This window comes from Diachasmimorpha longicaudata, chromosome 4 (assembly GCF_034640455.1).
Source record: "Diachasmimorpha longicaudata isolate KC_UGA_2023 chromosome 4, iyDiaLong2, whole genome shotgun sequence".
Taxonomy (NCBI): Eukaryota; Metazoa; Arthropoda; class Insecta; order Hymenoptera; family Braconidae; genus Diachasmimorpha; species Diachasmimorpha longicaudata.
Window position 1 is genome coordinate 4499350 of NC_087228.1, and position 11660 is coordinate 4511009.

An 11660-nucleotide genomic window follows, 5' to 3' on the forward strand; every position below is an offset into this window, starting at 1 on the left:
TTCAATTTCAATTTCTTTCAATTCATTTTTATTTATTCATTTTTTATATTAAAAATATTTAGCCATCATAGGCAAAGCTATTAGGCGAAAAGGGAGGGGGAGGTGGTAATTTTTGTGACGTCCGGATTTTAATTCATCAACCCGAGAATTTCATCGATAAAAATAACGTGACAGTCACGTAAAATCACCGTAATTATTCTCCATGAATTTCTCCCCTCCACCGGCAATGTTTGAGGCCTTGCAGAACAGCCCAGGGATAAACATCAACACTTAACATTCCAAAAACGTAGAGAGAAACAAGGCAATGTATTGCTATCTAATTTATGGTCTAACAAAGGTCTAGAATCCAAAGCACGTTGATAAGTTGAGGATAAAAATTTCGAGTTTCTCTTTGTTTGATTTCTTAATTGGCCACAAATAAAGAAATTACAAATCACGAAAACAATCTCCATAATATCAATTACTTTCATCAAGATTGCAATGACAATTTTATTTATCTCATGAATGACAACGTAAATCTATAATCAGAGAGGATGAAAAAAAAATGGGGAAGTACACTGAATTGTGATTGCGATTATCTGAACCACTTCTACTATCGCGAGTCTTGTGATTTCCCGGAGGAAGTAAGGGTATGACTCTGGGAATATAAAACAGGGGACACCTCGAGCAACAATATTCAGATATTTTGTGGACATCATGGCTTTAGCAGCGAATCTACTGATTTTTGTGATTACTCTTGGATTGAGCTCGGCATTGCCAACGGGAAGTCTTCCTGGGGATCGAGAAACGCCGCAGATCAACTTCATTGAAGCTGTTGATGAGGAATATCATCGCAAAGAAATTTGTAAGAATTTTTATTCATTTTATTTCACTGGATTTTTATTTTTTTGGGAGGTGAAAAACCCAATTTGGAAGAAAATTCAAAGATAATCTATTTTAAAACTATTTGAGGGCATTAGAGAATTGAGAAATTAAAAAAATATTTAGTAACTATGACCAGTAATTCAATTCTGAAGTTTCAATTCTGAAAAGTGAATTTTTTACTAAAAAAATTTATGAATTATTTGTGAATTTTTTTACTAAGAAAATTTATGTCTCAAGTGAAGCCTAATGAATTCGAAAAATTAATCAACAGATGAGAGAGTTAAATCATGGACTCCAGAAGACAAGGAGAACGTTTGGGAGTTGAGTGGACTCCTCGAGGGAGACATAATGCCAAATCCCCAAAAGAACGGTCTCCTCGACGAGGCCAAGAGGTGGCCCAATGGCATCGTTCCCTTCTACATTCAAGAGGACGACTTTGGTACGTCTGCACAAGCATTTATTTCAACACCTATCAGGCCATCAGCCTCAATGACATCTCAGTCACTGATGCAATCGATTCTTCCCTCATCTCGATATTTTTTTCCATTCACAGATGAGAACGATATTGCGACGATTAAGGCCGCCATCGAGGAGTATCACGAAAAAACCTGCTTGCGATTCAAAGCCTACAATAAATCCGACGAGGACTACGTAGTTTTCCAAGGAAATGCACCGGGATGTTGGTCATCCGTGGGAAGACAGGGAAAAGGTCAAGTTATAAATTTGCAAAATCCAGGTTGCGTTAAACACGGAACTATTATTCATGAAATGCTTCATGCCGTTGGATTTTATCATCAGCAGAGCAGCTTTGATAGGGATGATTATGTTGAAATTGTTTGGGACAACATTTCGAAAGGTAAACATTTAAAATATTAATTTAATTATTTTTCATTAACAGTAAATACTATTTTTACTATTTTGCGAATATTTCTGGAACATTTCAGACCAATTTTCTGTCATTTTTCTTCCAGGATTAACCTTCTGAAGTTTAAATAAATTTACTTCGATTTCCATTCAAAAGATTTGTTTGTTGTTGATAAAATTTTACATTAAAAAATTATTCCAACGCTTCTGAATTTAATTTTTTTTTCGTTGATCATAGGCAATTGTTTTATCAACATCCAGAACTTGACGTACACGAAGAGTTGAATATGTAATTAAATTTAAAATTCCAATGAATTTTCAATAATAGAATTTGTTAAAACTCCAGTAAAACTTGGGCTTTATGAATGATTTTCCATAATTTACTCGCAAAATAATCTGCAATTATTAAAAATGTTCTTCAAGAACATCAAAATGAAATTTCTACCCACAAAAAATTATTAATCATGTGACTAATTATTTTGTTTAGGAAAAGAGCATAATTTCAATAAATATAACAACAAAGTTGTAACTGATTACGGAGTGGGTTACGATTACGGAAGTGTAATGCACTACAGTGGAAAAGCATTTACATCGAATGGAAAAGCCACGATTGTTCCACTGGTGAGTTTATTCTACTATTTTTCTCTATCGGACTAATTAACTATTGATCAGTACTTGATGAATATCTCGGGATCTAGGACATACAGCAAAAATTTCATTAGAATCTTTTTTATGCAGCAAATTGAGAGCTACAATAAATGTCATGACAAAAATTTTGCTATCTCTCTTAGATTCGCAGCAATCACTCGAAAGCTCGCTTCAGAGATCATTCAGCTCATCTCGTTTTACAACTTCGCTGCTGAATTTTTTAGCAACTGTGCTAAATATTATATTTGTTTGTTAACTTGCAGAAAGAGGGAGCGACTATCGGACAGCGCAACGGCTTCAGCAAGAAGGACATAACAAAACTACAGGCTATGTACAAGGAAGAGTGCAGAATACGAGATGAAAAAGAAAAGAGCAGTGAGTCTGACGATAATGCTCTGAACTGGATATTATCATGAATCTTCTTAATTAAATTAACAAATAACAAATTGACTGATACTGATTCTATAATAGCTTTGTAAAAATTCACCTAATTAAGACTACTAATTATTATAAAATAAGTAATTTAACGTATTAAATTACATGATAAGACAATTAACCCATCGTACGTAATAAATTAAATTTTAATCCATTGGTAAAGTGGTTTAATTAATTTTAAAAGTGCAACTGGCCTTTTGCATGACTATTCTTCCTCTTTGGGTATAAAAACGTGAATGGAAAATTTGTTAGTCGTGAAGGATTGAAAATTGATGGAACTCCTTAATTTTTCCAAATATTTTGCAATAAAAAAATAGATGGCTAATCGTTTTCATCTAAAAATTGCATTCCATGTTTTTCTTAAATTAAAAAAAAAGGTTCTGACCCCTTTAGTGGAGGATTCTTACCTCGATGAAGACTTCACGAAGATGATAATGATTGATTCACAGTCACTGTACGATTTTTAGGACGATATATTGATTAAAATATAAATTTAAAAAAATCACTCCAGGATTTTAGATAAATAAGATATTTTTAAAATATTTAACACGATATTGTTCCTGATAATTATGATCCTCACTTGTTACATCACTTTTCACCTTCAAATCATCTATATTTGCATAGACACAACACTCTTCATCGCGTGATGAAAAAACTGTCAATACCTTTCGCTTTTTCCTCAATTTCACTGTTGAAATTCATGACGTTCGTAATTGTCGACTGGTATTATCACTAACACAATTTAAACTTCACAAGACACGCTCACTCGTGTATATAGTGAAGTTGAGTAAAGTCATTGCCTTCAGTTGTGGTGAAGTGGTAAAATGCAATGCGTGACTCGAATGTGAAATTGTCGACAATTCTCCAAGTGACTTCAAGGAGAATAGACTCGAAGGTATTCACAATTGAAAATATATCAAATAAAATTTGATTCTCAACAGTTCTTCCTAAAATCCTCGTTACAAAATGATTTCATTCACTTAACAAAAGAGTATTGAATACATTTTTCTGGAATGTGAAATTGTTGACAATTTTTCGAGCAAGGTCAAGGAAAATAGATTAGAAGTCATTCACAATTTAAGAAATATCAAACAAAAATTGTTTCTCAATATTTGTCCCTAAAATCCTCGTCACAAAATGACTTCGTGAAGTCCAACAAACGACTATTCAATACATTTTTTAATGTAACCTTCATGCTTACTCATTACTTCACTCTTCACCTTGAAATTAACGAAATTTGCATGGACACAACACTCTTCATGAAGTCGGAAAAAAACGTCTGCTCCTTTCGCTTTTTCCTCAACTTCGATATTGACATTCATGACGATCATTATTGTCAACTGGTATTAACACTAACACAATTCCACTTCACAAGGCACGCTACTTCATGTATACAGCCAAATGGAGTGAAGTCATTGCCTTCGGTGTGGTGAAGTGGGTAGAACGCAATGCGTGAGTCGAATGTGAAATTATCGACAATTGTGTATTTATCTCAAGGGCAAGTGACTTCCAAGGAAAACGTACAGACGATATTCAGAGTTGATGGAATATTTATCGATATTTCTTCCCGCAATTTCTCACTATCAACATGACGCCATCCGCCATTTTTATTGCAACTGAAGATGATGTCCTGCCAATTCACAGATGTCACGATAGTCTTTTTCAAAATGGCGGTGTTAACGGAGAGAAAATACACCAAAAATTCCAATATTTTGAGCATTTCGATATTTTTTAGAGAATATCGCACATTAATTGAGCTCTCTTCAGCAAATTTTACAATTCATTGGCTGAAATTTCATTCGATAACACAAAAATTTCTCCCAGAAAGTTGAGATTTCAATTTTAATTACTGACTAGTTTTTTATGAATATCTCAGCACCTGAGGACGGTAGGAAAAATTTTGTAATAACCTTTTTTGTAGAACGAATTACCTGCTTCAATAAATGTCATTACAAAAATAGCGCTATCTCTCTTAGATTCGGAGAAATTGTTCAAAAACTCCATTAATAAGTCAACTGATTTTATTTTACCACTTCGCTACTGATTTATGGGATAAAATTTGTTTGATTGGCCACAATTATTGTTATGTGGGGTGATTTTTTTTAGTTGAGGTTGTGAACAATGTATTTAACAGAATTATCCGAAATTAATACAGCGTAACATCTGGGTAATCTCCTTCGTATTAACGAAGATATAACTTTTTTCTTCTTCTTCTTCCAGTTTAATTTCTGTGGAGATCAAGAATAACTCAATGAATAATTGTTCTTTGTCGTGGAAAACTTTTTCAAAATAGACAACAATAAAAAAAAATAAACAAATTTCCATTAATTCAAGAAAATCTTATTTTTGCACTGTTAAACAAATATTTCTTCGATTTTCCCTCATTACTTTTCTCATCACAGTGGAATTTTTGTTGTATTTTTCTCTTCGTGTAGCATTTACAACTTTTTCCATCCACTCGTATTTCTTTCTCACATGAAAATAATCACACGACCATCATCGATTCCCCAGGCCCCAATCACCATGAATGGAAGAAAAAAGCGGATTCACATTCGCGATTCATCCGCAGCTCTGAGGAACATTATGACGATGAGGAAATATGTAAGAATTCACCATTAATTATGTCTTTTCTACATCTTATTCTGTTCAGCCTCTACAAAACAGATTGTAGACCACGAAATTAATTACTGCATATGTTAATAATGACCCACTTTCCAATAATTAATTAATTGTTAATAGATGATAGAGTCAATGCCTGGGAGGAAGGGGACGAGGAGAACATTTGGGAATTGAGTGGATTACTCGAGGGCGACATTATGATTAATCCCAATGATAACCAGGATCCCAAGGGACTCATCGATACTTCAAAGCGATGGACCAACGGAATTGTGCCTTTCAAAATGAAAAAAGGCCATTTCAGTATGTAAAACATAATATCTATTTAATACTGAAGACGCCCATCTCCTTAAAAATTCTTTATAATATTTTTCTCAATCATTTACTCCCCGATTTGTTCAAAAATATTTTGCCATAAAATTAGCTTATCCTCTGGTAGTTTTTCTTCATTTATCAAGACAAAAAAAGTTATATCTGATAATTTTAACGGTTTTCTCATCTCAAAATGAATAAAATCCTGAAACATTCCGGATAAACCATAATTTTGACTACATGCACTGATTAGACTTTAATTATGAAATTACAATTAATTAAAGATGAGATTGAAACCTCCGTAATACTGGGAGCGATGGAGGAATATCACCACCGAACTTGTCTGGAATTTCGCCCCTACAACAAGACCCTTGACAATGCATACATATCATTTCAATCAAGCAAAGCAGGATGTTGGTCGTCAGTAGGAAGACAGGACGCTGGCCAAGCGATAAACCTTCAACGTCCCAAATGTATAAAACATGGATCCATCGTCCACGAGATCATGCACGCCATTGGCTTTCATCATCAGCACAGTACATACGATCGTGATAACTACATTGAAGTAGTCTGGGATAATATTAAATCAGGTAAAAAGATTTTTTCTAATCAAAGTAGAAATAAGTATAACGAACAGTCAAAAGTGAATAATTTGTCGTTTATCGTGGTCCCAGGGAAGGAGAAAAATTTCAAAAAATATGAGGAGGACACAGTGACCGACTTTGGGGTTGGCTATGACTACAAAAGCATCATGCATTACAGTCGTAAAGTATTTTCAGCTAATGGAAAACCCACGATTATTCCCTTGGTGAGCCCTCATCAAAGTGAATCGAAGATATTGAACTAGTGAATTTGCTGCTCGTCAACAGCTCAGAATAAAAATAATCTCAAATCGTTTTTATTTCTCTAATTCACAGGAAAGAGGAGTGAAGATTGGTCAACGTGAGAAACTCAGTGACAAAGATGTTTCGAAGATACAAGCGATGTACAAAGAGGAATGCTCTAACAGACACAACGAAGCCTAAAGATTGATCCAATTAAAAATTTTCACTCACTAAATGATGCAAAAATGTATTTTAAAAAATCAGGAAAGATTTAGGAAGTTGAAGCGAATTCCAGACTGATGCAGCAATGTTCTGTGAATCAGGAAAGATTTAGGAAGTTGAAGCGAATTCCAGACTGATGCAGCAATGTTCTGTGAATGTCCACTAATGTCCATTAATGATAACAATTAATGACAGATGATCGACTGATTTGAGAACTTACTGTCCCAATCATCCTCCAGTTCCTCTGCGATTATTTCCCACCACATTTATCATCTAAAAGTCTCTCTCCCCATGAACTAAATCTAATAGAACGTCCACCAACCATAAACAGTAGAAAAATATCTATTTCAATCTGAATACAAATTGTAGAAAACTAGAAATACCACTAACAGGGACTTTGCTGTTCATAATAATTGAGTTGTTTGAGTTCCCCAATGGCTTCTTCAGCATTTTTCTTAACGCCCTCATGATCATCCATAACAAGTCCCTCCAACACATTCTTCAGTGACCTACCCCAGATCTGTTGCAGTGCTCTGCAGCAGAACCTGGCCAACAATTTAATCAAAATACACCCCCTGACCCTCAGCACAATCTGCCTATGGGACAATAACTTAACAAATTGTTCAACAGCTCCCTCAGTCCCCAACACAACCTTCTCCACAAGCTCGGCATTCTCCGGTTGTGATCTCAGAATATTATTCAGAATAGCTACAAGATCAGCAACAACCCTGGGCTTCCTCTTCTCCAGGGTATACAGCTGTTGCAGCAAAGGCACTCCATTAACAATATAAACAGCATCACAGAATTGAGTTAAAAATTTCTCATTAACATAGACTAATCTACAGAGAATCAGCATGATGCACTCGATGGTTTGGAGTTCATCAGCAGACAGTGACGAGGCAGACCGAGTTGTCTTTCCTTTGGACTCCTGTCCATCATCAGCATCCCCAAGATTCTCAGAACTTCCCCTCTCAGACATGAAGAGCTTCACAGCATACACCAAATTAGGTACGACTCTCACGTCCAGATAAACCTCCTCGATCTTCCTCAGGTTCTCCTTGGAGACAGTCACTACAAATGGCAATGACAACAGACAAGCTACGAACTCAATAACCTTGCAGCCAGCCCCAGAGTTTCTCAGAGGTGAGACAAAAACCGAGACACAATTTTCCTGCAAAAGTGAGGTTATCTCTCCATCGATAACCTCCTCCATGGACCTCTGAAGGAATGCCACCCACTCTTCGTTCTCAATATGCTGATCGACAACTCGGGCATCCCAGTCTGGAAGTCTCGAGCTCCTTTCGATCTTCTCTGATGAATCATCAACACCGAATTCCCGCTCGTAATCAGCACTCAGTCTACTTTTCTCCTGTTTTGATTTTTTCATCTTGTTGGGAGCATCCACATTATGATAACCCTGAATGTTCTGATTGACGTTCTCCTTCATGACTTCTGAGAGATGAATCAGCTCGTCGTTCTGGTTATATCGAATGGTGGGACAATCAGAGGGACACAGGGTCTGATTAACAGCATCGAAAACCAAAAGATCGCTCTGCAGAGAAGCTCTGAGGCTCAAGTTTCCAAGGAGAACGTCAACACTGGCACTGGATTCACTTCCACTGGGATGACTTCGTCCCAGGGGATGATGGAACGGTTGTCCAGTGGTGTAAGGGTAATATCCGTGCATTGTCATGGGATATCTTGGCTGAGACATACAGGTTCGGTGTCTTTGATCTCGTAGTTTGCGCTCCTGTGCCTGGACCTTCTCCACTGCTTTCTCGAGAATTCCAGAGTGGCTGGCAGACTGCATGGCTAGATGTTGAAGTTGCTGTTGTTTAGCTAGTGCTTGGGACGCTGATAGGGGAGTTGTGAAGGGCGCAGCTATGGGTATGTCTCCATTTAGAATAAGAATTCTTCCCTTAACGAACGGATGATCCAGCAGTTCAGGCCAGGTCAAGCGTTTCGAGGGGTCTTTTTGCAGGAGTCCTTGGAGAAAATTCTTGCAGTTGGGGGACAAAAATTCCGGCCACTTGACGGCCTCAAAACGAATGAGCTTGACAAGGTGCAGAATCGATGTGGTTTGAAATGGGGGAAAACCCACTAGGAGCTCGTAGACTATGCAACCGAGTGACCAGAGGTCTGCATTGTGATCGTACGGATGCTCCTCGATTAGCTCGGGGGCCATGTACAGGGGGGTGCCTTTTATTGAGGTCAATACGTGAGTTCCTGTACTCATGCTACGAGCAAAACCGAAATCACAAAGCTTGGCTACACCATTGGACTCCACCAGAACATTCTGGGGCTTCAGGTCTCTGTGGAATGAGACGATTGATGTGATTCACGACGCAGGGCTTCATTTTCAGAAAATAATTCTTCAATCGTAAGGTTGAAGTTTGGGGTAGATGGGCCAGAAATCACGAAAATGAATAATTTATGAAACGTCACGATTTTGCAATTCAATGAAATTGATTTTTACTTCTTCAATATTCCATAAGTTTATCGAACTAATCTTGAAAAAGATGCTGATAAACGCTGATATATTCAATAATATTGCTCCAAACGGACTGTCACAATTTGACAATTGATTTAGACTCCCAAAAATCGTGTATAGCAACGTAAAGTTGAAGAGATCGAGAAATTAATGTAAATTTTCTGCGTCTGCTGTTATTATGCCCAACGAAAATTTTATCCCATCTCTTTGTCTCTTCCCAGTTAGCATTAATTTCCGTCATAAGTGGAAAATGAAAATGTCAAACCTGTGCAGAACTCGATTGGAGTGAAGATAATACAGTGCTGATACCAGATCACAGGCAATGACTTGAGTTCTCTCCTCCGAGAGTCTTCCACTCTGTCCCAAAATATCATAAAGTTCTTTGTCTGCGTATTCTGTGACAACGACAAGCTCTTTCTCTGTCTCGAAGGAGTCGATCATCTGAACAATGTTGGGGTGATGGAGATGCTTCTGAATCTCGCATTCTTGACGAAGACCGTGAAGTTCTTTGGAGGAACGTCCAATCTGATATAAATCACAATTGTTGAATATTCATTCAATATGTTCAATAGTTTTTTGAAGGTGTTACCTTTCGGATGATTTTAATCGCAACAATTTCACCGTCAGAACACTTTTTTCCTTTAAAAACCTGTCCAAAGGATCCCTCGCCCACTTGGTAAAGTCTTATGTACTTCTCCATTATGGTTGGTATTAACTTTAACTTGATCGAGGGAAATTATTCAGGCACATTTGGCTGGATTATTCATTTTATCACTTGAAAGAACGTAAACAAAACAAACATGTGTATTTACAGTCTGTGCAGTGGAGAGCTGAATCATGTGAAGTTGCTGCTGTTTGGCAAAATTCCTATTGCGTACCGACCTTTATATTACCTCCATTTTCTTCTTCGCCGGCAGAATCAAATCAATGTAAACCTGTGGAGAAAATATTACAAACTCCTTGACATTTCCTGGATCCTCCCCCCTAAAAGGTACCATAAATTCGTTAAAAATAGATGGAAATAAAAAATACTCCTAAGGACGATTGCTAATTACCACTCGAAACACTAACAATATTAAACAAATGTAATGTGCTAATTCATTGTGGTTATTAATATAGACGAGATAATAGCCAAAAATATTTCAGAAGAATGACAAATTGGGAGGACAATAACATTTTTTGGAATAATTATTCAGTTGAGACTGCACACGTTTGACTCCTCCCGCTCTGGGGAGCACATCTAGTCCCGCTTCACACCGGAAGTCGCCATATTGAATATCGCACTGAAAATCGAAAGACACTTGATCCCGGTGGTGATCGGTCTCTTTCGCTTCCTCGTTGCGTTGCTGAACGGTTGTAAGCCACGTGCAGTTTGCAAATAAAATGGATAAACCTGTGGTCCTTGCCAGAGTAATCAAAGTCCTGGGACGTACTGGCTCCCAAGGCCAGTGTACACAAGTTAAAGTGGAGTTCCTGGGTGAGCAGAATCGCCAGATCATCAGAAACGTCAAGGGGCCTGTTCGTGAGGGTGACCTCCTAACCTTGTTGGAGTCTGAACGTGAGGCCAGGAGATTACGATGAGGTGTTCTTCTCATTCAATATATACGTAAGAAGAAAATTGGAAGCCAGCTGCATTCCTGGAATTATTTGAGACATCAACTAGCAATTTGCTGCGCTGAACAACATCGAGGGGAGCATCACATTAGACGTGGAGAAGACATCAATTTTGTCATGTCTGGTCTGGATATGATTCTTCATCAATGCCAATGTTGAACACCAAGTTTATGCTAATAAATTACAGCTGGTAACCACACAATTATTTTTTGTCATTTTTTCAAGTCTTTTCGACATTCCTAACCCCTTTCCTCGAATTCGATGGTGTCACCAATGTTGTTACTGGTGGGAGGTCAAAAGGTGTAAAGTAAGTACTGTTCACTGTTTTATTTATTTGCTGAGAGTATTTTTTAAAAGATTTAGAGGAAAGACTTGTGGATAATTGGGATGTAACTGTCGGTAGAATCAGTGTCTTTTTGGATCCAAGAACTTTTATTTTGTTGAATATTAAATCACCTTTTTTCCATTATCACAGATGAATCATTTAGGAGAATGAGGGAGGTTATAATTTTAATGTAAGTGTACTAATTTGTCTGAAAGAATTAACACCTTTTCCATGAAGAAATAATTGAATAAGTCAATAGTGACTGAAGTTTTCATGTGTTCTGGGACTAAAATCATTGTCATTTTCCCTTTTCTTTGGGTTTTGTCCTCTTGTTGATTGTCCATCCAGATACAACGATTTTTTCTACTGGAACTCGTGGCATAAATATCTGGACATTTTTGTTCGCTTGTCTCAGCAGTAAAGTAAGTACCTTTTACACTTCAAT

The 11660-nt window shown here is 37.0% G+C and overlaps 4 protein-coding genes across 4 annotated transcripts; 3 read left to right on the top strand and 1 right to left on the bottom strand.

Annotated features, from left to right (window-relative positions):
• The first annotated feature begins 670 nt into the window (after positions 1-670).
• Positions 671-2967, top strand: LOC135161359 (hatching enzyme 1.2-like). Its single transcript, XM_064118849.1, has 5 exons — positions 671-844; positions 1136-1303; positions 1418-1720; positions 2216-2349; positions 2640-2967. The coding sequence occupies exons 1-5, from the start codon at positions 697-699 to the stop codon at positions 2790-2792; spliced, it is 906 nt and encodes a 301-aa protein (XP_063974919.1). The 5' UTR covers positions 671-696; the 3' UTR covers positions 2793-2967.
• A 694-nt stretch (positions 2968-3661) lies between these two features.
• On the top strand, positions 3662-6877 carry LOC135161364 (zinc metalloproteinase nas-14-like). Its single transcript, XM_064118855.1, has 6 exons — positions 3662-3706; positions 5323-5412; positions 5551-5730; positions 6024-6329; positions 6414-6547; positions 6657-6877. The coding sequence occupies exons 3-6, from the start codon at positions 5628-5630 to the stop codon at positions 6762-6764; spliced, it is 651 nt and encodes a 216-aa protein (XP_063974925.1). The 5' UTR covers positions 3662-3706; positions 5323-5412; positions 5551-5627; the 3' UTR covers positions 6765-6877.
• A 234-nt stretch (positions 6878-7111) lies between these two features.
• Positions 7112-10444, bottom strand: LOC135161351 (serine/threonine-protein kinase fused). The gene is made up of 3 exons (XM_064118833.1): positions 9866-10444; positions 9542-9801; positions 7112-9097 (listed from the first exon to the last, which is right to left on the bottom strand). Exons 1-3 carry the CDS (start codon positions 9974-9976, stop codon positions 7171-7173), a joined length of 2298 nt encoding a protein of 765 aa, XP_063974903.1. The 5' UTR covers positions 9977-10444; the 3' UTR covers positions 7112-7170.
• A 146-nt stretch (positions 10445-10590) lies between these two features.
• On the top strand, positions 10591-11092 carry LOC135161365 (small ribosomal subunit protein eS28). Its single transcript, XM_064118856.1, has one exon. It carries the CDS (start codon positions 10660-10662, stop codon positions 10855-10857), a length of 198 nt encoding a protein of 65 aa, XP_063974926.1. The 5' UTR covers positions 10591-10659; the 3' UTR covers positions 10858-11092.
• The last annotated feature ends 568 nt before the right edge of the window (positions 11093-11660 follow it).

Bases quoted from the DNA above. Each gene is read 5' to 3' on its own strand.
- LOC135161359 (XM_064118849.1), top strand. From the start codon at position 697: ATGGCTTTAGCAGCGAATCTACTGATTTTTGTGATTACTCTTGGATTG. The intron at 845-1,135 runs GTAAGAATTTTT...ATTAATCAACAG, and splicing joins ATATCATCGCAAAGAAATTT to ATGAGAGAGTTAAATCATGG. The intron at 1,721-2,215 runs GTAAACATTTAA...TATTTTGTTTAG, and splicing joins TTGGGACAACATTTCGAAAG to GAAAAGAGCATAATTTCAAT.
- LOC135161364 (XM_064118855.1), top strand. From the start codon at position 5,628: ATGATTAATCCCAATGATAACCAGGATCCCAAGGGACTCATCGATACT. The intron at 5,731-6,023 runs GTATGTAAAACA...AATTAATTAAAG, and splicing joins AATGAAAAAAGGCCATTTCA to ATGAGATTGAAACCTCCGTA. The intron at 6,330-6,413 runs GTAAAAAGATTT...TCGTGGTCCCAG, and splicing joins CTGGGATAATATTAAATCAG to GGAAGGAGAAAAATTTCAAA.
- LOC135161365 (XM_064118856.1), top strand. From the start codon at position 10,660: ATGGATAAACCTGTGGTCCTTGCCAGAGTAATCAAAGTCCTGGGACGT.
- LOC135161351 (XM_064118833.1), bottom strand. From the start codon at position 9,976: ATGGAGAAGTACATAAGACTTTACCAAGTGGGCGAGGGATCCTTTGGA. The intron at 9,802-9,865 runs GTAACACCTTCA...GATTTATATCAG, and splicing joins CGATTAAAATCATCCGAAAG to ATTGGACGTTCCTCCAAAGA. The intron at 9,098-9,541 runs GTTTGACATTTT...CTCATTCCACAG, and splicing joins TCCAATCGAGTTCTGCACAG to AGACCTGAAGCCCCAGAATG.